This window comes from Pogoniulus pusillus, chromosome 4 (assembly GCF_015220805.1).
Source record: "Pogoniulus pusillus isolate bPogPus1 chromosome 4, bPogPus1.pri, whole genome shotgun sequence".
NCBI classification, from domain to species: domain Eukaryota; kingdom Metazoa; phylum Chordata; class Aves; order Piciformes; family Lybiidae; genus Pogoniulus; species Pogoniulus pusillus.
In genome coordinates, this window is record NC_087267.1 from 45,619,487 (window position 1) to 45,647,202 (window position 27,716).

Below are 27,716 nucleotides of genomic sequence, written 5' to 3' on the forward strand. Positions count from 1 at the left end.
TAGGCAATGCCATCACTTTTCCATGGTGCTACTGGAGAACACACAGAAGGCATGGAGATGCCCTGTGTACTGAAATCTAGATCAACATCTCACAGTACTTTATGCTCTCAACTCCTGCAGTGCACAAAATTATTGAATCAAACAGCCTGGAGAAGAGCTCCAAGATCACCCAGTCCAACCTATCACCCAGCCCTATCCAATCAGCTAGATCATGGCACTAAGTGCCTCATCCAGTCTTCTTCTGAAAACCTCCAGGGGTGGCGACTCTATCACCTCCCTGGGAAGCCCATTCCAATGGCAAATCAACAAGTCCACCTTTCTACAGCGCTGGCTTTTAGGACTTCAACACTGAGTCAGTGTTACAAAAAAGCCTCAAGTATTTGTGCTTTTTGCAATTTAATAAGCAAAGGATTACCTCTTAAGCTTCTTGCACTCCAATTCTACATCACAGCTTCCTCCACCCATCCCTTAAATGTTTGGTGTCTGTCTCTCTTAAATGAGAACTGCAGCCCACAGTTCCTCCCAGAATCACGCGATCATTTAGGCTCAAAGAGATCTTGCATGGTCACTGGCTCAAACCCCCTAGTCAAGGAGAGTCAGCTATAGCAGGCTGCCCAGGATCATGTCCGGTTGGGTTTTGAATATCTCCCGAAGTAGACTTCACAGCTTCTTAGAGCAACACAATCCTTCACAGTGATCCTGAGACTGCATTTATAGTGCATTTCCTGTGTTCAGACAAAACTGCACTTGTTCCAGTTTGTGTCTGTCATCTCTTTTCCCAATCCTTAGGTCTCACTGCTTGCACTCTTTGAAAGCACAAGCAACGTTTGCTTTCACACAGTATCACCAAGGTTGGAAGAGACCTCACAGATCATCAAGTCCAACCCTTTACCACAGAGCTCAAGGCTAGACCATGGCACCAAGTGCCACGTCCAACCATGCCTTGAACTGACCCAGGGACTCCACCACCTCCCCGGGCAGCCCATTCCAGTGTCCAATGACTCTCTCAGGGAAGAACTTTCTCCTCACCTCCAGCCTAAATTTCCCCTGGCACAGCCTGAGGCTGTGTCCTCTTGTTCTGGTGCTGGCCACCTGAGAGAAGAGAGCAACCTCCTCCTGGCCACAACCACCCCTCAGGTAGTTGTAGACAGCAATAAGGTCACCCCTGAGCCTCCTCTTCTCCAGGCTAAACAATCCCAGCTTTCAAAGACAACTGAGAGTGGCCTCATGACATCAGTCAGCAAATCCAGCACTTCTGGGTGTAACTCAGGCAGGACATAAGACAATAATGCAAAAGGTGGCACTGAAGTAGCTTCACCTTCTGTTTCCCTCATCACCAGGGAGACCTTGCTCCACTTAACAATGAGTTCACACTACTCAGTCTTACTTTTTGCTCTTTTAACACCATGTTCTGGTAGTCATATCTGAATAGAATTGTAGAATCATAAAGGTTGGAATTGACCTGCAAGATCACCGAGTCCAACTGTTAATCTAACACTGTCAAGTCTACCACTAAAGCCATGTTCCTCAATGACACATCTACACAGTTTTTCAACACTTCCAGGGACAGCAACCACCACCCTGGGCAGCCTGTTCCAGGGCTTAAACACTCTCAGTGAAGAAATTCTTTCTTAATGCCCAATCTAAACCTCCCTGAGACAAGTCCATTTCCTCTCATCTCATCACTCCTTACTTAGGGGGCTGGAACAAGGTGGAGGTCAGGCTCTTCTTTCAGGGAGTTACGAAGCTTAAGGTCTTCCCTTAGCCTCTTTTTCTCCAGGCTAAACAATCACAGCTCCCCCAGCTGCTCCTCATAGGACTTGTTCCCCAGACCCTTCACCAGCTTCACTGCCATTCTTTGAACATGCTCAGCGTGACCTCAGTCTCTTCTGGTGAGAGGGGGCACTTCCATCTAAGTACACATCTACCTGCTGATAACTAAAGGTAGTTAAGTGCTTACACTAAGTAAAGTAACAGCAAAAATAACAACTGCTATTTACGTGAACACAAAGCTTACAGACAATGACAGGAAACTGTCTGCATAGCTTCCTGATTTGTTGCTATGATCCATCCAGTATAGAAACATATTTCTTGTTTGTTCAATGGTGCTTCAACCTTCTTTTATCTTGGAAGCATGAGTACATCCTTGTAGTCAATGACTGATATAACCTATTGGACAGATACCTTCTAACTATGATACTTCAAACCAACATACTTGGATCATCTTGCATCCTTCTGGGAGTCTGTTTTCAGTAGAGCCTAAAGGTGTCAATATTAAAATTGCAACAACTATCAGTGAATACCTAGAAAAATATCTTAGGGTTTGTGCTAACATACAAAGATTCATTTGTTATATGTATGTTTTAATAAAAGCATGCTTCCAAAGTAGAGAACTGGGTCATCTCCTGAATATATCTGTTCTAAATATAGACAACACTTGAACATTAAAATACTGAGAACAAAAAAATGCTTTTGTCAGAAGGCAATTTGTACTGGCTGAAACTGGACATACCTTCCTACTGACAGCTCTCAGTACTGCTTATCTCAAAATAGAGATAAAAAATGATCTGCCTGAGGCCCTCACTACCTTTAAAGATTAGATTTAGGATCTTAACTATAGAAAAAAAGAAGAGAGTTTCTTTTGTAAATGAATACTGTGACAGTTATGAAGTTTACTCATCAGAATAAAAAGCCTGAATCCAGATTCATCCCTGGAGGTGTTTAAGGCCAGGCTGGATGAGGCTTTGGGCAGCCTGATCTAGGGTAGGGTATCCCTGCCCATGGCAGCGGGGCTGGAAGTAGATTATCCTTGTTTTCCCTCCCAAGTCTGACTGATTCTATAATTCTGATAGAATTTCTAAATTGAAGTATTGCTCATCTCATTGGAAACAGCAGCCCCTTGCAGTCACTCAGAGCAGAGTACCACTGCATGCAGTACAACCACTGAACACAAGCAGCAAACCTAAATAGATGAAGTTTGGATTTTCCTTCCAAAAAACAATTAGAATTATTATTGAAAAATGCTGTCATTGAGGAGGAAAAAAAATCATGGAGGAAATAAGGATGATCAAGGGGCTGGGACATCTCTCTTGCAAGGAAAGACTGAGCAACCTGTGGCTGTTTAGTCTAGTGAAGAGAAAGTTAAAGGAGAGTCTTATCCATATCTACCAATATCTGAAGAGTGGCTGTCTAAAGGATGAAGCCAGTCCCTTTTCAGTGATACCCAGACACAGGACAATGAACAATGCATGTAAACTCCATCACAGGAAATCTTATTTCAACATGAGGTGTTTTTATTACTGTGAGTGCTGGAACACTGGAGCAGGTTGCCCAGAGAGGTTACGAAGTCACCTGCTCCCTCAAAAACTGCCTGAACACATTCCTCTCAAAGCACTCCTGTTTTGCAGGGGTTGGATCCAATCTACAGAGGTCTCTTCTAAGCCCTAGCATTGCAAAACTCTACGAAACTGCAAGAGGTCAAGTAAATCATAGAATCAACCAGGTTCAGGTTAGAGGCAACCTCCAAGATCATCCAGTCCAACCTAGCACCCAGCCCTAAACAGTCAACCAGACCATGGCACTAAGTGCCTCAGCCAGGCTTTTCCTGAACACCTCCAGGAATGGTGACTTCACCACTGCCCTGGGCAGCCCATTCCAATAGTCTACAACTACCTGAAGGGGCACTGTAGCCAGGTGGGGGGTGGCCTCTTCTCCCAGGCAACCAGCAATAGAACAAGGGGACACAGTCTCAAGTTGTGCCAGGGGAGGTATAGGCTGGATATTAGGAAGAAGTTCTTCACAGAGAGAGTGATTTCCCATTGGAATGGGCTGCCCAGGGAGGTGGTGGAGGCACCGTCCCTGGGGGTCTTCAAGAAAAGACTGGATGAGGCACTTAGTGCCATGGTCTAGTTGATTGGTTAGGGCTGGGTGTTAGGTTGGACTGGATGATCTTGGAGGTCTCTTCCAACCTGGTTGATTCTATGTGGATTCAATTCTCCAAACCAATCCTGATACACTAACTTCCGAATACACAATCTCAGAACAGAGGCATAAGAACCTGCATATTTTTGTTCTGTTAGCATATTTAGGTTCCACAATAAGACAAACTTTCAACTGTTTTATTCTTGACATCATTTTAATCAAAACAGTGTTTGCAGTGCATTCCACCTAAACCAGATCCTGTTGAAACAAACACAACCCCTACCACATGATGCTCTAGGAGCAGTCTCACACCAGCAGACAGATGAAAAGAATAACGAAAGATGCTTTCAGATACATAAACCAATTTCTGTTTAGATCTAGATGTTTTGAGGAGTGGGCAGAAGGGACAAAGACAAAAATCAAAGCAAGTTATCTGTGTGATCAAAACATCTGTCCCAACCATCTCCCAAAGCAGATAGTCAGACCAAAGCCAAGGGAGCATATCTGATTTCAGCAGAATAACCTTTTTGCTTCTGTGTTCTACTTATTCAGTCATGTCTCTCTCCTCTAAAAAAAAAATATCAGCCAATGTGGTGCCTTTTGGTATTGTACAGCTTTGAACTAGCTATGAACATAGGGCATGCAAGATTCAGTAGAAAAATCCAACAAATGAATGCAAGAAACATTTCAGAGCTTTACCACTTCAGAACTTATAGCAAGGGGGACAAGAGGATGGGGTGTCCAGCAACAGAACACAAAGTTGAGGGCACTAACTGGAACTCATAACATTCCATCTGAGCACAAGGGAAATCTCTGCTGTGAGGGTGCTGGAGTCCTGGAGCAGGCTTCCCAGAGAGGTTGTGGAGTCCCCTTTTCTGGAGAGATTCCAAACCCCACTGGGTATTGTGATTATCACAGTATCACAGTATTATCAGGGTTGGAAGAGACCTCACAGATCATCAAGTCCAACCCTTTACCACAGAGCTCAAGGCCAGACCATGGCACCAAGTGCCACGTCCAATCCTGCCTTGAACAGCTCCAGGGACGGTGACTCCACCACCTCCCCAGGCAGCCCATTCCAGTGTCCAATGACTCTCTCAGTGAAGAACTTTCTCCTCACCTCCAGCCTAAATCTCCCCTGGCGCAGCCTGAGGCTGTGTCCTCTCGGAACCTGCCTCAGCACAGATATTGAACAAGACGATATCCAGAAGTCCATTCCAACCCCCATCATTCTGTGATCTATGACAGACTCAGTTAATTCATGATTAACTCAGAAGTAGCATATCAGGTCCAGAAAAAAAAAAAAAAATCAGTCAGAACATTCCACTTCACAATTACTGAAGAGTTAGAATTCAAGAAACAAACATTTCAGCCTCTCTGATGGGACAAGTGCCCAGTTTTGTATATCTCTTAAGAAATGTAAACAGAGATACGATAAAACTTTGCTGTGCTGGGCAAAAGATTGTAGAAGTGAATCTGAAAACTACTGAAATTAATTCAAGAGCAGAGAATTGTTCATTTTCACCATGTGAACTTAGGACAGGGAGCTGTAATCTTGCACAGCATGAACCATGTCAGCCACGCTAATAGGATGAATAATTTAACTCCCAATGTGGAAGAATTCACTCCATTGTTTGCTTCACAATAGCCATTTTCTGCCCTTCCTGAAAAAGCACCTGCAGATGTTGAAGATGATCATTAAGGAAAAGGCACTTCTTAATTGACAGACAACAGCAACACACTGAGAAATGTTAAAGACAACAACTATTATTTGTGTGGTTATATGGCTGCTAACTGCTTGATTCTAAATTAATCAGGAAACCCTAGAAAACCCAAAATTGGTAAACAGCACACTATTAGAGCAAATATAGCCATCTATCATTGCCAGCCCTCAGTTCTAGATATTGAAAATTTATTAGGCTATCACAGAGTGAACATTCTCTTTTTGTTATTTTTCAGGGAAATGATTACTTGCCAGCTGTTGTATCTTTATTACAGTCTCTGAGCTACACAATCTGATGGATCTGTGTTGATCCAAGATAAACTCATTCAAGCCCAAAGCATGAACTGTGTCATTTTTCATTACCTCCAAACAAGCAAAATCAAAGTATTTCCAGTTCCAGTGCTGGCTATCAGGAAAATAATAATTTTCTCCATAAAACATATAAATGTCTAAAGAAACGTTCACATTTAAGGATTATTTCCAACTTTAAAGGCTAAGTCCTTGTAGTAAGACACAAACCTCAAATATTTCAGCATCCAAGAGACTATATCTGTGTGATTTCTGACAATGAAGGGTGTTTCTTTCTACTAATGGTGATTTCATGAGTTTCCTTCATCTTTCAAGATCTCTAATGCTTCCATTTCCATATGACACAAAATTCCAGCATAGTGGAGGTAGGAAAGGACCTCTGAAGACTATTTGGTCCAGCTTGCATGGTAAAGTAGGGTTGCTCAGCAGATTGCACAGGATCACATCCATGTGGGGTCTGAAAGCCTCCAGAAGAGAGTCCAGCACCTTGCTGGGCAGCCTCCTCCAGCACTCCAGCACCCTCACAGGAATGTTTTCCTTCATATTCAGATGGAACCTCCTGGGTTCCCATTTGTGCCCACTGCCCCTTGCCCTATCAATGAACACCGCTGAAAAGAGTCTGGCACCACTTTCTTGATCCCTTGCCCTTGACCCTCTGCCCTTTAGATATTGATCAGCACTGAAAAGACCACCAATTAGTCTTTTCCTCTTCAGGCTCAACAGTCACAGGTGTTTCAGCCTTTTATCCTCACAGGGATGCTCCAGTCAACTCAGAATCTCTATAGCCTCCACTGGACTCTGTCCAGTAGACTGTCTTGAGCTGGGGAGCCCAGAACCAGACATAGGACTCCAGATGTGACCTCATCAGGGCAAAGTAGAGGGGCAAGAGAACCTCCCTCCATGTGCAGGACCTACTCTTCTTGATGCACTCCAGAAGACCATTGCCCTTCTTACCTAGAAGAACATATTGCTGGCTCATAGTGAATCTATTGTCTGTCACCACAGTCCTTCTCTACAAAGCTTCACGGGATACCCCTTCAACCCAAAAAAGCTTCCACTCACTCAAGATAAGAGGACAATTTGTTTACAGTGGAAACTGTTCATCAGGGTGGTTTTTTTTCCCTTAGTTTGACACAAGCAAGTCTGTTAATGCTTTCTGACAGACTTGCATAACATCCAAAAATGTTTTGAACAATGCAGTTTAGGCCATGATCCAATATTAATGAATGAATAATGTTTCTGAGTACTGACTTTCAATATTTAATGAGTGCACGTTGAATGTGCCATAGAAGGCTGTGGTTGAAAATCACTGTAGCTGACAAGGGAGTTGAAAAGAAGCAAGAGACATCAGAAAAACAACTTGAAGCTGAATTGAGGACTGAGAAGTGTGAAATTAATATTTCTCCTACTCATTTTCTTGCATATTATTATTTATCTGCCTGCAAAGTCAAATAAATTATCTAACATTCATCTACCTCTGCAAAATGCAGTTAAGGATTGATGAATAGAAAGAAGTTATCCAGATGCCTTTTCCTTCACAAAAGTTTCAGAAAGACAACACAAAAAAGTCCTTCTCAACAGAAGTTATTTTTATACAACTGTTTACCCTTTAAAACATTGTTCTCTCTTCAGATAAAGAAGGTGAAGGGAGCTGTTCCTAATATTAGTTCAGTTTTGGACCATTCACTCCAGGACTGACATTGAAGTGCTGGAGCATGTCCAAAGAGTTGCTGAAGGGTCTAAAACATGAATCTTGTGAAGATCAGTTGAGGGAGAAAAGAAGGCTGAAGGGAAACATTCTTGCTCCTTATGGCTACCTGAAAGGAGCAGAAAGGGTCTCTTCCCCCAGGTAAAAACAGAACAAATGGCCTCAAGTTGTGCCAAGGGAGATTTAGTTTGGAGACTAGGCCTGGAACAGGTTGCCCAGGGCAGTGGTGGAATTCCCATCTCTGGAAAGATTTAAAATCCATATAGATGTGAGTCACATCAAATGTGACTGCACAGATTCAAACAGCTCTCCACTTCTTCAAGGACAGCAGCATGCACAGTCAAAGCTGACAACTTTTCTACAACTGACTAAAAGCTCCCTTGATCATTTGGTATTATGAGAAGAGAGAAGATATCAGAAGGCACCAATAATGTTGGGAATGTGAGTAACACAACTTGCCCTGTACATCAGCAGGACACTCAAGTCCTCCAAATCTATGTTGATTTTCTTCATACCTAGAGACCGTCTTCCCCCTCTTACTGCATAAACAAAGTGCAACCAAGCACTGGACAGTCTAACTGCAATCATGCCAGCTGACCTTCCACAGCTATAAAAGCCAGGCAACCTCTGACAGCTCCCAATGAAGTTAAAATACAGTATCTCTCTCCTACTCCTAAGTCACACATTCAGGATATGAGCTGGGAAGGTTTTCCTGCCCCAGGATGCAAGCTAGCAGCATTTGTGTAACTTGCAGATCAATGGAAGGAAAGCCAACATCAATGTATGTTTCACATGAGGGGTTCTTGTCTTACCTCAAACTGTACACAGTAACCTAAAATAAGATCTTATAGTTTTCTTAAGCTTGAAATTCTTGTTAAATTTAACAAGAAATGCACTATTTTACCCAATAGTCATACAATGGTTTGGGTTGGAAGGGACCTTGCAAGGTCATCTAGTCCAACTCTCCCTGCAGCATCCAAAGACATCTTCACCTGGATCAGGTTGCTGAGAATTCCATGCAACTTTAACTGGAACAGTTCTACCACCTCTCGAGGCAATCTGGAACAATGTCATCATCCCCAGCATAAAGCATCTCTACCTTCTACCTAGTATAAATCTTCCTCTTTCAGTTTAAAACCATCACCCCTGTTGGTGTTGCAACAGGCCCTGAAACCAAGTCTCTTCCCAACTTTCTTACAGCTCCTCTTTAAATACTGGACAGTCACAAACAAGTCTCCACAGAGCCTTCCCTTCTCCAGGCTGAACCACCCCAACTTTCATAGAAATGACCAGGTTGGAAGAGACCTCCAACATCATCCAGTCCAACCTAGCACCCAGCCCTATCCAATCAACTACACCATGGCACTAAGTGCCTCATCCAGGCTTTTCTTGGACACCACCAGGGACAGCTACTCCACCACCTCCATGGGCAGCCCATTCCAATAGCAAATCACTCTCTCTGGCAAGAACTTCCTCCTAACAACAACCTGTCCTCTTAGCAGAGAAGTTCCAGCCCTCAGGTCACTTTTGTGGCTTTTTAGACCCACTCCATATCCACTCTTTCCTTCTGGTGACCTATACCTCCTTAATGGTGCCCATACATAGATGCAATCAGCACTTAATTCATTACAAATATTAGAGAAAGCAGAAGTGACAGCAATTCTGCAATCGACCCCTAAGCAGCAAACAAATTCTTCTCAGTATTAATTCCTCCATCCAGTATGTACCATTGCATGCTTGCCTTTGGCCAGTCCCAAATTATCTTGAAATTCTTAAATTAGTTTGGGCATGTCCAGTAGCAATAATAAAGAGAGCATGACATTTTACATTACCCCTTTAAGCTGAAGTTTGTTACAGAACCCCCAAAAAGCATAGAATTTAATGCAAACTGTCTTGGTTAAGACCTTGCTCCATTTCATTTCTCTCCATCCTCACAAATATCTCCTAATCCAAACACTTCACTTCTCAAATGACCCACACTGGGTCCAAGTAGTAACAGCCAGTTGATGCTACTTTTTCCAGCTGCCTTGCAGCCTCAGCAGTGCATTTGTCAACTGAAAAAGAAGAAGTCTTTGCTAATGGTCACATTATTTCCTCTGCCAGCCCTTGATCAAAAGATCAAAGATGCCAATTTTCAATCTTGTAATTACACACAGCTCTTCAATTTACCACCAATACTTCAGGGACAGATTAGAATCATAGAATTGTTTTGGTTGGAAAAGATCTTTAAGATCATTGGGTCCAACTAGAAGATCTGCTCTCCAGAGCCTTCAGTGTAGGCAGAGCTCAGAGCTCAATCACAACATGCCAGTGGGATAGTTAGTGCACACAGAAAAGTGGTAGTGCTGCTCTCCCTCATAAAGCAAGAGACAGAGCACAGTGGCTTTAAGGCTAAAACCTATTTTGACTCCAGAAAATGGGGAGCTTCTCAATGGTGACCAATTGCTAATGGGCAAAAAACAAGGGCACAATGCAAGACTCTTCCGTGGTGCCCATCAACTCTGCAATACAGACACTGGATGTTTTTAGTCTGATGGCTCCTCATGCCCTAAAGAAGATCATAGAATCATTTAAAGGTGCAAACAACCTTTAAAACCATCAAATGTAGCCATTACTCAAATATTACCAAGGCTATGGCTAATCCATGTCCCTCAGCACCACACCTGCTTGGTGGTGCTTGATGGCTGAGTTGATGTCAAGACACTCAGGCTGGGGAGGGCTTCTTTGGGTGGTATTGTAACAGGAAATATGAGTAATAGGAGGAAAGAAAGGTTGTTTGAAGGCATTTTGTAATTACACTTGATAAATCCACTGTTTTTACAGTCTGTGCATATAGATCAGTATTATATAAAGTCAGACTAGACCAACAAATCTCTGCCTCTATGCCAGAGGCACGCAGAGAACCCAAGTCAGAATAGTAAAACTGCTTTACATAATTTGTGTATGTATTTAGCTAAGAATTTCCCCCCCAATATCTACATAACTCCACTTGAAATTACTTTCCAACTTAATACCACTCCTCTTGGGATCTGCAAAGGCAGTCATGAAATTATGACAACATTAATTATCTGTTAAAATGAAGTGACAGTCACATTTTTTTTTCCCATTATTACAATTTTTAAGTGTTTCCTCTCTATGTCTACTCATCTGCTGCTTCTCAAAATGAAGGAGCTCAGCAGTGTGAAAGCAAAGGTTTGTTTAAAATTGCCAGGGGCGATGAATTTCCCTCCTCCTTACTTGAATCTAAAACTATGAGGCAGTATTATTTTCTCTGATGCTCTCTCCAAATAAACTCAACTGGCTTCCAGTCATTTTTTCCATCTCTCCTAGAAATAAACTTATCAAGATGAAGCTTGCTATATGAGTTGTCAGTTGAGATGCCAAGTTCTAAAATCGAAGTGAAAAATAATCCCTTGAAAATTGGGGGTTATAAAGGTAGGAGTGAATTATAGCACACTGCTTTCTCCCATTTCCACCTCCTGTCGCCAAGATTCATCTCTGTATATACTGCAAACTAGACATAATGGTATTAATGGAGGCAGACCAGTAGCTTAAAGTTTGAGAGTAACTCTACTATGGCCAAATATTGTTTCTTTTCCTTCCCAGAAGAACAGAAAGTAATAAAAATAGGCTTCTAAGGTAGACTGGTATTTCCAAAGCCTCCACTCCACAAGCAGCACAGCTGCAAACTAGGCTATCTTGCCTAGATTGTGTTTCTTCCCAAGAAAGGCTGGAGCAGATCTGCAAGAAGGATCTGCAAGGTCCCTCTTAACCTGGTGTTTTGCAATTCAGACATTTCTGTTTCCATGTCATTTTGAACTAATCTTCCAAGGGTAGAATGCAAGCCCATGCAGAAGGTGACTGAGGCTTCCCTAACAGAATGACCTGTTCAGATAGGCATCAGATGGAAAAGCCCACCTGATAACAGTACCTGTGTTAGAGATTAACCTTAACCCAAAAGGTCTTCATACTTTATGCTGGCTTCTCCTCTTGCCTGTAGGAGGACATTTTTGACCCAGTCTCCCCATTTCTTTTTCTGTGACCAAGTAGTATTACCCCATAGTTCCCTAAACCTCAATACAATTATAGATGGGGATTAAATTCATTTTTCAATCCTTCTGCTGTGTTGGAAATCAGATGAGGAAAACTACTCCTACACGAGAGGGAAAAACAGCAATGAAAGGGCAGGTCTCTTAGAAAGGAAAAATAGGAACAGCTCCATCTGTACAAACAAAGCCACAACTCGCTGCTGTCTTAATGCCAGGTTTTTCAACCCTGAACCTGAAGTGGCCTTTTGTACACTCCAAGGAAGTATTTTTCTTTGTTTTATGTATTTATAAATGCAGTTAATATCTGGTGAATATTTGGACACATGAATACCCTCATCACTGCCCAGCACCATGCTTACACTCCAGAATGTCTTTCTCTATGATCTTACCCAATTATTATTTTATGTCCTCTCTCTACCAATTATTCATCTTCAGACCTGAAAGGAGAGACTCCTGCACACCCATGTGCCACATTCAGAGAGGGGAGGCCCTCATTAGATGTCACACTACCTTTCATTCAAGTATGTGTTTAACTAATGACTTATCTTCCAAAGTCCTGTTTGTCACTAAAAAACATCCTCTTTTTGCTCTCCCAAACCAACAACTAAGGTTCTTTCTGACACACATAATGGGGTAGTGCAAACAGCTTAAGCTTCCAAGTGCTTTTATAAGACAAGTCAGACTGGGTAAAGGTGCACAAGGGCACATAACTCTCTCATAGGGAACATGTTGAGGTGCTGGAACATGTCCAGAAAAGGGTGACAAAGCTGGTGAAAGGCCTGGAACACAAACCCTATGAGGAGAGGCTGAGGGAGCTGGGGGTGTGCAGCCTGAAGAAGAGGAGGCTCAGGGGTAACCTCACTTCTGTCTACGTCTACCTGAAGGGAGGTTGCAGCCAGGTGGGGTTGGTCTGTTCTCCCAGACAGCCAGAAACAGAACAAGGGGACACAGTCTCAAGTTGTGCCAGGGGAGGTCTGGGCTGGATGTTAGGAGGAAGTTGTTGTCAGAGAGAGTGATTGGCATTGGAATGGGCTGCCCAGGGAGGTGGTGGAGTCACCGTCCCTGGAGGTGTTGAAGCAAAGCCTGGATGAGGCACTTAATGCCATGGTCTGGTTGACTGGATAGGACTGGGTGCTAGGTTGGACGAGATGATGTTGGAGGTCTCTTCTAACCTGGTTGATTCTATGATTCTATGTTGTTCACCAGCACTCACAGCTCCTCTGCAGAGCTGCTTTCCAGCAGGTCAATCCCCTGGCTATGGTGCTGCAAGGGGTTATTCCTCTCCAGGTGAGGAATAACCTTACCTTTGCCCTTGATAAACTTAAGATTCCTTTCTGCCCAATTCTTCAGACTGTCCAGGTCTCAATGGCAGCACAGATGGACAGTGTCAGCTGCTTCTCCCCATTTTGTATCACAGGCAAACTTGCTCAGGGAGCACTCCATCCCTTCTTCCATGCCACTGAAGAAAGCATTAAAATAAACCTTTTCACTCCAGGGTATCTAACTTCACACAGAGGAATGATAACAGTAATAAAGAAACTTCCCTTTAAAAGCAGCTTCTCTCAATTGTATTTTCAAACACTCTTCGAATCTTTCTGTGTAATATGTACCTCACGGAAGCATTTGCAGAGCAAGGCTCACCAGAGGCAAACTTTGGGGCAGGTCTGTCAAACAGCTCTTACAGTGCTAAACATGACTCTCAACTACTTAATGTCTTTAGTTGGTCTTTACAGCATGGTCACTGATGCCAGAAGACATTACACTCTGGCTCCTAATCTATCAGATCTCAAAATAACCATCGTTACTTTTACTGCTTCTAAGTATTTCCAGCTTTCCATCCTACTGCCAGGAGTAGAGAAGATATTTCTGTGACTGTTCTCACACTTAATCTAATCACACTTAAGAAGTCCCTGTGGCAGAAGACTAGATTACAACTACTTTCAAAGCAGTTTCTTGTCCCTCATGAGAAGACTAGTGCAGGAAAAAGCCCATCACCCAATTCAACATAGGCAATACCTAAGAAAAAAAATCCCATGGTTTAAGTGTAAATCTACTTCCAAGAGGTTTTCACCAGATCTAGTGCACTCACTACCAACATGAGCTGAAGTTACATTAATATGCTCTCTAAAAACTTACCTCAGTAAAATACAGAATGAATATTGTAAATAAATCAATCATTTTCCCCTTATGTTCTCCAGAGCTATGCCAGTAAACTAGAATAAACATGTTATTAAACCCAAAATCAATAGTAAGCTTTAAAATATAGAGCAGCACAGAAAGGTCATACCCTGCTATTGATTTTAATGTAACATTTTTGGTGTGTAGTTTCCCAAAGGGTTCTTCTCCAATCTTGTTCTTCATTCTTCTTTCACTTTACATTTTTGCTGGCTATTTTGTTGTTCCCCTCTGCAAAACCTGACTACTCCAAGTTTACTAAGAGCTTGTCATAGATGCAACATACTGCTGAGACATTACAAAACAAGGTGGGGGGGGAAAGCACTCAGACACATCAGAGTATCAATTAAACCCTAAAGTGAATTGCAGTTATACAGGGGCCCTACTCCAAGCACAAGAACAACAAAAACATAATGAAGCTAATGGCTGCAATCTAATCACCTACCACTGCGAGCCACCTCCGTGCAGTGTCTACATGGTTTTAAAAGCTGATTTAGAGTTGAAAAAAAGATTTTATTTTAACAGATGAGGATGTTCAGAAACACAGAGGTTGCTATAAGTTTTCCAGCTAATGACAGATAAAACGCCACACCATATGGAGCCCAGCTAGCCAAGCAGAACAGACTCCAGCAATTCATTACCAGGGAATGTTTGAAAAATCTATCATCTGCATTACTCAAGAACAGCATTTTTCATGTGGCTTTCAAGATAAAAGTTTAAGTCCTCAGAGGAGACAAAACAGACAAAAGAGAGCAAAAGCTGAAAGTTATCAAAAGCCATCACAGAACTGCAGAATGGTTTGGGTAGAAGAGGACTTTAAAGGTCACGCCATCCAACCTCCCTGCCATGAGCAGGGTCATCTTCAACTACATTGGGTTGCTCAGAGTTCCATAAAAGCCAGCTTTGAACACTTCCAGTGGTGGGGCATCTGCCACCTCTGGGCAGCATATCTCACTACCCTGTCATAGAACATTTCTTCTTTATGTCCAAACTCAACCTTCCCTCTGTTTAAACCTGCTGCTCCTTGCCCTGACTCTACAGACCCTAGTAAGAAGTCTCTCCAACTTCCTCATAAGCCACTTTTACACTTCAGAAAGCTACAGTAAGGTCTTTCCAGAGCCTTTCCTTTTCCATGCTGAACTCCCACAGTCTGTCCCCAGAGAGAAGGTGCTCCAGACCTCTTATTGTCTTCAAGGCCCTCTTCTAGACCTGCTCCAATAATTCAATGTCCATCTTGTGCTGGGGGCACCAGAACTGAACACAGTATTCCAGGTGAGAGTCTTAAGGGGAGAGTATCACCTCACTAGTCCTGCTGTGAAGAACTTCTTCCTAACACCCAGCCTACGTGTCCAGAGCCACATGAGGATGGGGTCTTCTGCCAGGCAACCAGCAAGAGAACAAGGGGACACAGTCTCAAGTTGTGCCAGGGGAGGTCTAGGCTGGATGTTAGGAGGAAGTTGTTGTCAGAGAGAGTGATTGGCATTGGAATGGGCTGTCCAGGATGGTGGTGGAGTCACCATCCCTGGAGGTGTTCAAGCAAAGCCTGGATGAGGCACTTAGTGCCATGGTCTAGATGACTGGCTAGGGCTGGGTGCTAGGTTGGACTGGATGATCTTGGATTGTTGGAATGACACATAAATGGTTGCAAGTTTCAGGTTATTTATACATTTCAATGTGGTTTCACTAAGGGGAAAAAATAATGGGGTTGAGAAACAGAAAGTACACATGCAAAATACACCACATACAATAAGAAAACTCATTAAATGAATGTAAAAACAAAAGATCTTTAATTTTCTGTCACCATCAGCATGCATTTTAAAAACACAAGTAGTGAACTATCAAATCAAACAAGCAACAGATCAGAAGTGCAAGGTCAAGCAGTTTGCAACTGAATACCAGTTCACTAATGGCAGGCCAATAAACCTAATACATCTCTCCAAAACACAAAAAAAAGTGGATTTCCAGCACTTTTAAGTTGGTTTTCCTAGATCAAAGTTGCAAGACTGACATTCAGGTGGTCAGGCCTCATTACCTGCCTTTTCCTGTTCATAGAATCAACCAGGTTGGAAGAGACCTCCAAGATCATCCTCCAACCTATCACCCAGCCCTAGCCAATCAACTAGACCACAGCACTAAGCCCATTCCAGTGCCAATGAGTCTGTCTGCCAACAACTTCCTCCTAACATCCAGCCCAGACCTCCCCTGGCACAACCTGAGACTGTGTCCACTTGTTCTGTAGCTAGATGCCAGGCAGAAGAGACCAATCCCTACCTGGCTACAGCCTCCCTTCAGGTAGTTGTAGACAGCAATGAGACATCTTCTAGCCAATCTAATCCTCTTAATTCCCAAACCAATGCACAACTCACGAAAAAAGAACTATGGACTACTGAAGGCATCTTACTGAAAACTGTCAAACGACACCACACTGGAATTTTAAAACCTTTTTGTTTTGCAACCATGTTTCATTAAACCATGCAATCATTTAGGCTGGAACAGACCTTATCATCAAGTCTGACCATTAACCCAACATTACCAAGTCTGCTGCTAAACCACATCCCTTAGCACCACATCCATGCATCTTTTAAATCCTTCCAGGGATGAGGACTCCACCACAGCCCCAGGCAGCCTGCACCAGTGCCTCTTAGGGAATAATTCTCTTCCCTCCTGTAAACCAAAAATCCCTGGCATGGCTCGAGATGAACTCTTGGGCAATCAACACAAAGCTCAAATGCAACACAGGCTTTCCTGTCAGAGCCCAGCTGAAAAGAGGAGATTTCACTTCAACATATTGATTTCCTTTATTGCTGGTTCAAACAGAAAAAGGCCTGACTTGTTTCCTGGGACATTCATAAAGCCCTATTTAATTATATACTCCATCAACCTAACTCAGTTAAATAATATAATCACGTGTAGGAAACAAGTGATATATATGCAGACAATTTAAGTAGTAATAATTACATCCTAATTTTTTTTAATCTATCATAATGAGGTTTTTTCCCATTCTCAGAGTGGAGAACAATGGATAGGTTAATATTTCTCTTCGGTGTGTCATAGCAGCTATGTAGGAAAAAAAACAACCACTGAAAGTATGACTGAACCCAGAAGACAACTGAGTACAAACTCCATTGCAAATTCAATACAGACTTTTTCCAGTTGTTAGTAGTAACTCCAGAGCCACACTGAACACCAAGGAGCAGAGTTTTAAAACACTGCATCCAAAGCCTTCTGCTGTAGTCTGCAGCATCCTGCTCACTCCTTCAAAGCAAAACTGCCAATTGCTGCAAGTACAGCATCATTTAGGCTGGAAAGGACCTTTAAGATCATCCAAGTCCAAGCACTATTCAGCGCTGCCAAGTCACCATTAAACCATGTCCACTTCCATATCTACATGGCTTTTAAGTAGTTCCAGGGGGAGTGAATCCCCATTTCCCTGGTTAGCCTGTTCCAGGGATTGACAATCCTTTCAGGAAAGAAATTGTTCCTCATGTCCAACTTAAGCCTCCCCAGCACAATTTCAGGCAATTTTCTGTTGTCCTATCACTTGTTCCTTGAGAAAGAGACCAACTCCCTCACAACTCTGACCTCTTTGCAAGGAATTACAGAGCAAGGTGGTCTCCCCTCAGCGTCCTTTCCTCCAGCTCCCTCAGTCAGTCCTACAACTTGTTCTCCAGACCCTTCATCAGCTTTGCTGCCCTTCTCTGGACATGCTCCAGCACTTCAATGTCCTTTTTTGAGTGAGGGGCCCAAAACTGAACCCAGCATTTGAGGTGTGGTCTCACCAATGCGAAGTACAGTGGAACAACCACCACCTTAATCCTGCTTGCAACTAACACCCCCAGGTCTTTCTCTGCTGTGCAGCCTTCCCCAAGGCTGGAGCACTCCTGGGGTAGTTGGGACTCACGTGCAGGACCCAGCACTAGGCCTTGTTGAATCACATACAATCAGTCTCAATCCACTGATCCAGCCATTCCAGCCCTCTCTGTAGCACCTCCCTATGTTCAAGCAGATCAACACTGCTATCCAAATTGGTGTCATCTACAAACCTGCCGAGGGTACCCTTGACCCTCTCATCCCCAGAAAGATCTGACTCCAGTACTGAACCCCAGCAAACCCCACTTTTGCCCAGGCTGGGTAAAATAAACATTTCATAGAATCATAAAATCAACCAGGTTGGAAGAGACCTCCAACATCACCCAGCCCTGTCCAATAGTTCAATGTACAGAAGTGATATCAAAACTGTTTTCTATTCAAATTGTTTTAATCCAGTAATCTGCCTCTTGAAAGCACTCTGCTGTACTAGTGAAGCAGTTCAAAACATATTGGAGCTCACAGAAATACTTAAAAATCAGAAATAACAAGAATGCCCATTTTTATTGCTGCTAAGATTTACCTTTTGATGCTGCTCTCAAGCTCTTCCCATCTCTACATCACCAAATGATTATTTGGACTCAAGAGAAATCAAAAAAGATTAAGCTTAAAAGACTGCAAAAAAATCAGGCTCATGAGGTCAAAAGGGATTTACATCAGCATTTTCTGTCAGCTCTTACAAGGAAATTTCTGTCAATTTGTTGTTTTAACATGTATTTAGTATCAAAACTTGCTGTATTGCCCAAAGGTCTTATCTTACCTACCATTTTATCTGAGGGCATAAAACAACTGTGTATAGGAAGTGGATAAATAACAGCAATAAAAGCATTAACTACATGTTTGCTTTAAATGTTGTTATTAACAAACCAACCTTCTCTTCTGAGCTTCAGAGTCTCTCCTGGCTCGTTCTAACGCCAGCTCTTCAGCTATTCTTTTCTTTAGCTCTTCATCATTAACTACAATTAAAGGAAAATTAAATGAAATGTTAAGGGAACACAACATATTCCTAATTACAGATACAGCTGCATAACACAGCACTTCATTTTATTTATATTCTGTTTTCTATAAAGCAGTTGGAGTCTTTTCTTGTGCTATAACCACCTTGCAGATTTTAGCATACCACATGAGTGCCTTGGAAAATTACTCTTATTAAAATAACTTGGAGATGAAATCTATCTAAAATTTAAAAAAAAAAAAAACCAACATAAACTAGATGTTAAATTAAACAATTGTCTTTATAAAGTTTAACTGAGGGGAGGGATGGAGGGACTGAGACCTAAATAGTGAAGTCATTAAATGCTGCTTTAATTTATATGAAACCAAGAGAAAGACCTTGCTCTGAACAATCCAGCATTTTCAGATGCATGTTTTAACCAACAAAGCATTTCCAACATCCTATATACCCATGAGTCTAATTTCTTCTTATAAAAATGTTCTCTCCAATCCTCCCATTTTTGTTTAAACAAGCAGGTATGGAAATATTTTCTTGACTTAGATCATTGTCAGATAAACCAGTGCAAAGTCTAGTGAAGTAACATAAAATGTATGAATAAACTTCACCCAGAAGCAGAAAAAGTGAGAGCCACAAATGCCATGAGCTTGAAAAACAGCTCTAAGACTACCAAAATCCATGCAATTAGGTTTTGAAATGCAAAAAAAAAGATCTATTCCCAACTTCCTTTGAGATTCAAGCTCTCAGTTGTGCAGGTTACTACACCAATACCATTCAATATTAACTATCCCAGCATCTACAAGCAGCTGGCTACTTCTGAACAATCTGGCCCACAGAGATGAGAAGTGGTTTGCTCTTTTCTTTAGTAAGAGTTCTGCCAACAGTACACATTTTTCAAGACTTCCAAAAGCAGCCATACTGCAAAGGTTGTTTCAGCCTCAAAAAAACCACAGTAAACAACCTCACTTCGAGCAGAGGGCTACAAGGATGATTAGGGAACTGGAGGGCACTGCCTTATGAAGAGAGGCTGAGGGTCCTGAGGCTTCATAGTCTGGAGAAAAGAAGACCGAGAGGAGATTTGATAAATATTTATAAGTATCAGAAGGCTGGCCAGGACGGGGGAGGGGGGGGGGGACAGGCTCTGCTCACTGCTCCCTGGAATAGGACAAGGAGCAATGGGTGTAAGTTGCAGCAAGAGAGGTTCTGCCTTAACGCAAGAAGAGCTTCTTTACTGTAAGGATCACAGAGCACTGGAACAGGCTGCCCAGAGAGGTTGTGGAGTCTCCTTCTCTGGAGACATTCAAGGCCTGTCTGGATGTGTTCCTCTGTGATCTGTGCTAGATTGTGTGGTCTTGCTCTGGCAGGGGGGTTGGACTTGATCTCCATGGGTCCCTTCCAACTCCTAGCATCTCGTGAACCTGTGAAATGGTTTACTATCTCTATCCAAATGCAACTTGATACATACAGAGTAGGGATTAAAAAAACACCACAAACACAAATGCACCACACACCACATCCAAAACAACAACAACACCACCACCCCACCTAACAAAACTTCACAGCCAGAGATGTCCCTGCTCACTGCAAAGGGCTTGGACTACATGACCTTGCAAGATCCCTTCCAAACCAAAGCATTCTCTCATCCTATGGCCTACTGCAACAAGATAAAGAGGTGATGGCTTCAAACTGGAAAGAGAAATAAAAAAAGTCATTTTTTAGAGTGAGGGTGATGAGGCACTGGCTCAAGCTGCCCATGTAAGTGGTGGATGGCCCATGCCAGGAACCATTCCAGGTCAGGCTGTTCCAAGGCCTGAGCAACCTCATCTAGTTGAGGATGTCCCCGATGACTAAAGCAGCGTTGGACTAAACGACCTTCAAAGATCCTTTCCAAGTCAAAACTTTCTAAACTCTCCATAGCAGTAGTTATCATTTGGGAAAATATAGTAACTTGACAACCTAAAATTATACCAACTTCAGTAGCACAGCTGTTAACTTTGCATAAAATGTTGATTTGTAGCAATCAATAAGAGTAAGTTTACCTAGAGGAGAAGAAAATGACTGTAAAGTATAGCAGCAGAAAGTTCAAAAAATTAGAGTTCTCTCCAGGGTTATTCTAATATAAATCTTAATCTAGATCTGCCTGTCTGAAATAAAAATGCACCTACAGCAGCTGAGCTGTACTTCTAACTCTGCAGCATTCTTGTTCCAGTACACCCACATGGATAATTCCCTTACTTCCATGAAGCATCTGGCTCAAATTCCACTAATTTAAGAGGCATAATCTCACTCTAAAACGCCTATGGCTTGAGCATAACGTGGATGTTCAGTTCCAGAAGGAGACAGACCTTCCTTCAACTGCCCTAAAATGTAACAAAAACACTTGCTTAGGTAGTATTTTGGCAGGGTTTTGACAAATCAAGGTAAAATGCCTTAGAGCAGAACAAGTGATTGGAACACAAAACTGAGACAGCCTCAAATTCTAGTGCCACCTTTGTGGAAGCAGCTACTTACCTATATTAGGCAGCAACTGGAGTATTAAAATACTAGAGACACACCTATAAAATGTCCATGAGGAACAGCCACATATCTTTGTGACCTTGTCTCCAGGAGTTTGCTTTCCCTGCTTTCCAGCTAGAGCAGAACTAACTCTGGTCAGTGACTAGACTTCAAAGTCCAGGCCCTTCTCAGGAACTGCACTTGCTTAAGTTCAGGGCAGGCTTGTGCAGACAGGGGCTGCTTCTAGCAGTGACAACACTGATGGGGAGACTCACAGCCAAAGGCTGGGCTACAGAAAGGCTCTTGCTTAGACTTGCTCCTGTGCACATCAAAGGCACTGCTACATCTTGTGTCCCATGCTGGGGTGCAGTTAAGTCAGAGATGCCACCTGTGGGGAGGAGCAGCAAAGACAGGTGACTCTAAACTGACCAAGAAGGAATTCCTTCTTGGGTTAAGACTCTCCTGCACCAGCTCATGTCCAGGGAAGTCTGTCCATTCCGCATTCAATTCCGCCTTCAACCTCATTTCATATGTTCCTGAATCCAGCTCCTGAATCTGATTCTTGTCTGCCTCCAAGTCCAATCTGGAGTTCTCGAGTGCCTGCTCCCAGCACTAGTGATGACTGTAAGATCAATCAATATCAGGGGTTGGGCTCCACTTTGGGTTTATGATTATCATCATCATCATTTCCATTCCAGCTGGTTTAGTTTCTTCCCCAACCCATCAGTCTCTCCCCCTTATTCCCTTCCTCTCCCCTTCGGCAAGGCAGTCAGGTTCATATACAGCATCTGTCACTCATCTAGGCGCCAGCCCAACTCTAACCCTTGGCATCTACAAATTACCTACAACATCACTAGTACACATTCTCATTATGCTTCATAGCCTAGACCACATTTTTTCTCATCCTGAAGCAGACATTTAAAGCAGTGGATTTCATGAATGAATGAAACAGCTTCCTCAGGAGCCCTGGCCAACTAATTCAGTTATAAGCATCATAAGTAAAGCCGAATGAATCAATATCCACCCTGCCTTCTGCAGCAACTGCTTGGATGACTGAAACAGTTATGTGGAGAAATCATGCTTGTGAATAGCAAGTCAGACCTCAGCCTGAAATTACATGAATGTATTTACCTGTACATTTTCATCTACAAGTCTTGTACCACATTATCATCACAAACCCCCAATAAAAAGGCGAAACCTCTTTATTTGGACAATTTTGTTATTTACACTACTCCAGCATTTCCTCTTCTGAGGCTATTTAGGGATACTTTGAGATGATATTGAGTTAACAGCACACCTGTACATCTCCAAAATAAGCTCTGCTACTCCCTGAGTATTAAGGGGAAACAAACATTTTAACAAACTCTCAGTCAATGGCAAGATCCCGTTTCTGTACTGCAGCACACATCAGCCTCTTAGTAAGCATCACAAGCCAAAAGGAGAGCAGTTCAGGTTCTGCACTTGCAAACTCAAAATCACATAATCATAGAACAGTGAAGGTGGGATGGGATCTCAAAAGATCATCTAGTCCAATCCCCCTGCCAGAGCAGGATCACCTAGAGTAGGTCACACAGGAACGCACCCAGGCATGTTTTGAATGTCTCCAGAGAAAGTGAATCCACAACCTCTGTGACAGCCTGTTACAGTGTTCTGTCAACCTCAGTGAATAAGTTTTTCCTTGTGATTGAAATGATTAAGCTGCCATAAAAGTAAAGAATTTCATATCACAGCAACCTCATTAACAAAATCAATTGAAAACCTATGACCAAACTTTGCTACTGCAGTTCTTCTCAACACAGATCCCTCAATATTTCATGGCCTTTTAGAAAAGGACCCAAGAACACACAACACTGCCTAATCACATTGCTCACCACCATGTACACATCATGAATTTTATTGTTCTGGTGTACAGAAATGAGTACAAGAACTCCAACAGACCATAGAATGTTTAAGTCATAATGAGAAAAGATTAAGGTATGAGCCAATAAAGACATCTGACCTTAAGAATCAATTAGGTTACTCATCGATCAGCCAAATACTAATAGGGAATTAAAGTGGAGCTATAGATCATTCAACAGAATTATTGTAAGATGTAATTAGGTAGCTCCCAAATGGGAACTTTATGATGTTTCAGTAGAAAAATGGCAGTTCTCTATGTAGGAGGAATTTATTCTAGGGGAAAAAGCACTTAAAAAGAGGAAATTTAATTTATTACTAGAAAGAGGATAAAAAAGGAACTGTTTCTATCTAATACGCTTGGATTCGATGTTCTGAAAGGTCTTCTCCAGATACCACGGTTCTAAAAGCAGTAACATTTCTCTCCCAGAAGACAATAACACATCAGAAACAGAGCTAGGCATTAAACTGTCGAAGAATTAGAAACCAGTGGGTGGAAGGCTGCTGAACTAATCACAGTCTGGAAGCATTAAGTATCTAGCAATTGCCAAAAATGACACAGCCATTTCCACCACCACCCCCTCTGAGTAGCTGAAGTTCTTCAGGATACCGAAATCAGTGTCAGCTTCAAAGTAAATACATCCCAGAGCAGACAAATGTGGACAATTTTCCAGCAAGTGCATTTAGAGAGGCCACACTTGCATCCCAGCTCTTTCCTATGCCCCTACAAGAGTGTAAAATGTATTCAGCTCTGCTGCTTCCCACACGTGAATGTGCTAATGCACCGCTCACCTCACAGGACAATCTTGATAGATGGTCAGTAATGAGAACTGGAGTCAAAAAGTCACAATGCTACAGTCAGAAATAACTCCTCTCTGTCCTCTTAGCATGTGAAGAGGGATGCTGGTAGGTGTCTGATGAACAGTATTCTCCTCTGAATAATGGCAACAGAGGACCACCAGCAGCAGTGCCAATGGGCTCATTACCATGCTCAGATCTAGCAGCAGGTTGCAGAGTGTTTAAAAGAGTGACCAGACTCTTAGCACAGACACATGCTAAACCCCACAGAACTCCTCCCTGCATCTGAGCAGACCAAGCAGTAACTGTCAAAGCACAAGGCCATTTTGATGGTCTCCTAATCTTATTTGCCCATCTACTCTTTTGGATCAGTTTGAAACATGTGGTCATTTCTATCTGACATTGACAGCACAAATGCCTGAGGCATTTCTGCCTCTTCATGCACAGACTAACTTTTGAAAGTACAGGTAAGTGAAGACAATTATTTGAATCATTTTCACTTCATGCAAACACACACTAAGATACCTATAATCCAGAGACAGTTCCTTTTTTGATCCTCTAATAAATTTCCTCTTTTTAAGTGTAACATATCTTGTTCAGTTACCTTCTCCTTCCCATACACAGCAAAAGATACACCGAGCTTCTTTAAACATTTAAAACAAACCCTTAAGAGTATAGAAGAGGACAAGACAGTCAAATCATAGAATAGTTTGGGGGGTGAAGGACCTCTAAAGGTCATCTAGTTCGACCCTGTTGTAATTTCCAGCAGACATGTCCAACTAGATAGGCCACTCAGAGCCCAGCTGGTGAAACATCTGAAGAACAGATCCGGTGAGGAGGAACTGAGGTTGTTCAGCCTCAAGAAGAGGAGGCTGCAGGGAGACCTTCTGACTGTCTACAGCTACCTGAATGGTGCTTGTAGGGAGATGGAGGTTGGTCTCTTTTCCCATGTAAGAAGTTATAGGATAAGAGTCCTCTGGTTATACTGGGGAGGTTTAGGTTGGATATTAGTACAAGTATCTTCAGTGATAATGTTATGAAACACTGGAATAGGCTTCCCAGAGAGGTGGTTGAATCCCCACGCCTGGAGATGTTCAAAAGACACAGATTTGGTGCTGAAAGACTGACGCTAAACCACGACTTGGTTCTTATGACCTTAAAAGGTCTTTTCCAAATGAAACAATTCATGAAGGCAAAGGAGCTAAGGACAAAGAATTGCTTGTGCACTTAGCAAGGGTTAGTGATGTTTCAGATACACTATACTTGCTTCATCTTGGAACTTCAAAGGCTGTCCACTAAGAGCAAAGCCAAGACTTTCTACAACATCAATGCTTGAAGCTATCAGCAGTTTTATCTCCTAGGCCTACTACAGGTTGGTGCACAAGGGTATGTGCAATGCACCCACTTGAATTATTTTTCTCCACCTCCTCAGCCCTTGCTAGTCACAAGATTTTCCTCACTGAAAAGCAGTTTCTTCGTAAGAAAAAGCATTCAGTGTGATAGTTACTACAGCAATAAGGTACCACCTGAAGCAGAAACCAGACACCTGCAGCCTAAAAAAGATTAGTCTGAGAAATCAGGAATTAAGTATGGACAAATTAATCAAACACCTTCTAGCCTAAAGAGCTGGAGATCTGCCCATTAATCTTCATTTTCAAAACAGTCATTAATGGAAACATGTATTATCAGGGACCCTGACTAAACTCTCTTGAAAGAGCATGTGCATTAAGTTATTTCAGAGACACTCTGGATTGATACAATCCAAAGTCTTTTAGAGAATACTTAACTAACAGCCAGAGAACAAATTCACCCAAAGAAAGTCAAAGAAACCAGTTGCACTTCTCTTCATTCTGCTCAACTATTACAAAAGTGCATCCAGTGAACAAGAAACCTCTCAGAGAGCAACTACATAAAGGCCCAAAGAGAATCACAGAATCATTAATACTGGAGAAGAGCTCCAAGATCACACCCAACTGTTAAACTGCTGAATGGTGCCACTCAGCACCACATACACCCATTTTCTGAAAGCTTCCAGGGACAGCGACCCCACTACTGCCCTGAGCAGCCTGTTCCAGTGCCTGACCATTCTTTCAATGAAGAAGTTTCTCCTAATATCCAATCTAATTATCCCAGCCATTGCAACTTGAGATCATTTCCTCTCATCCAGTTGCTTGTTACATAGGAGAAGAGACTGACTCATTACAACTGCCTTTGAAGGAGTTGTAGAGATTAAGAAAGGTCTCTCTCCAGCCTCCTTTTCTCCAGACTAAACCCCAGTTCCCACAACCACTCCTCACAAGACCCACTCATCAGCTTTGCTGCCCTCTTCTGGACATACTCCAGTACCTCCATGTCTTTCTTGGAGTGAGCCCAAAACTGTACCTGGTATTCCAAGTGTGGCCTCACCAGCCACCAAAAGCAAGTGAAATCCAGAAGGGAAAACACACTAAAGAACACTCTACATACCCTACAAAGCAGAGCTGAAGAACAGAGCTTCAAGCTATGTACCAACCACTGTCTGAAACAGCAGGACTTCTTTTCTGTCTGGAAAAACTTTCACAGTTACTGCAAATTTCCTTGCACTCATCTCTGTAGCATCTGTTATGACAGTAGAGCATCAGACCATTGAAGTCATCGATCTGATCCAACAAGGCAGCTCCTATGTCCCCATGCACATTAAGTATGAACATTAACCAGCTCACTTGGGACAATGTACCTTAGGGCTGTCTTCCAGACCATCATCTGTCTCAGTAGCTGGCAGGGCAACTGCAGCTTTGTAGACATTAAAGTTAATGAAGATGTCACTAGGAAAATTCCTAACTGCACATTAAGAGTCATAAATACTGAAGTAGAAAGCATGCATCGGCAGCCCAGCACCTTCACGTCATCAAGCTGTGGGCTTGTGAACACACAATGGGCCTTCCACAACTGAAACACCTTCTTCACCCACATTCCTGTGTAGGATGCATAACACCAATGTTACAATAAGCAAATCACCTCAATTTATTCTTTCTACTTACCAGATGGTCCAAAGTGGAGCGTTTACATCTATATTCCATGTATCACACAAAACACATCAACAACAACAGCAGGCACTTGAGCTGAACAGCCAAAAGACAAAATGCCAACTTCATTGGTCTTAACTCAGAGAGAGTAGCCAACTCTAAGTGATAGGCACTCAACTAGCATACAATAATTTGTACTTCTTTTCTTACCCAGTTAAACAAGAAGAAGAAAAAATACTGGTACCTTTCCTGACATCCCTCAAACTTGTCTCAAACAGCTAAGAATGGAAGCAAAAAGTTTGTCTCACCCTTGAAATAGGTTACTTGAGGACCAGGTTAAAGTGCACTGGTAAATCAATGCGAGTCAATCTACCCCTACTCTGTGCATATGAGAGGCTTCAGCTCAGAGCTGTCAATCAGATAACTCCTATGAGCATAAAATTCACAGGCAGAATTACATACCTCAGTTTGATTTAAATATCATTTACACTGAACAAAATCTTACCCCAGACTCCTAAAAATGTTTAAGAAAGCTATAAAAATGCTTCTTGCACACTACAGAAAATACTATTCCAAGTTTTTAAGTCAAACTCATTTCATTATTGATTAAATGTGGTGAGGCAGAAGGGACCTGTGGAGATAACAGAATCAACCAGGTTGGAAGAAAGCTCCAAGTTCCTCCAGTCCAACACAGCACCCAGCCCTGGCCAACTAGAATATGGCACTAAGTGCCTCATCCAGGCTTTGCTTCAACACCTCCAGCCACAGCAACTCCACCACCTCCCTGGGCAGCACTTCCTCCTAACATCCAGCCTAG

At 42.5% G+C, this 27,716-nt stretch overlaps 1 protein-coding gene across 4 annotated transcripts in view; it reads right to left on the reverse strand.

The window, feature by feature from the left end:
* Positions 1–27,716, reverse strand: part of CHCHD3 (coiled-coil-helix-coiled-coil-helix domain containing 3) — a 200,602-nt gene that overhangs the window by 150,657 nt on the left and 22,229 nt on the right. For all 4 annotated transcript variants that reach the window (XM_064142736.1, XM_064142735.1, XM_064142738.1 and 1 more), the window contains exon 3: positions 18,624–18,708. In XM_064142736.1, coding sequence (XP_063998806.1) covers positions 18,624–18,708 — 85 coding nt within the window. The remainder of the gene's footprint in view (positions 1–18,623; positions 18,709–27,716) is intronic.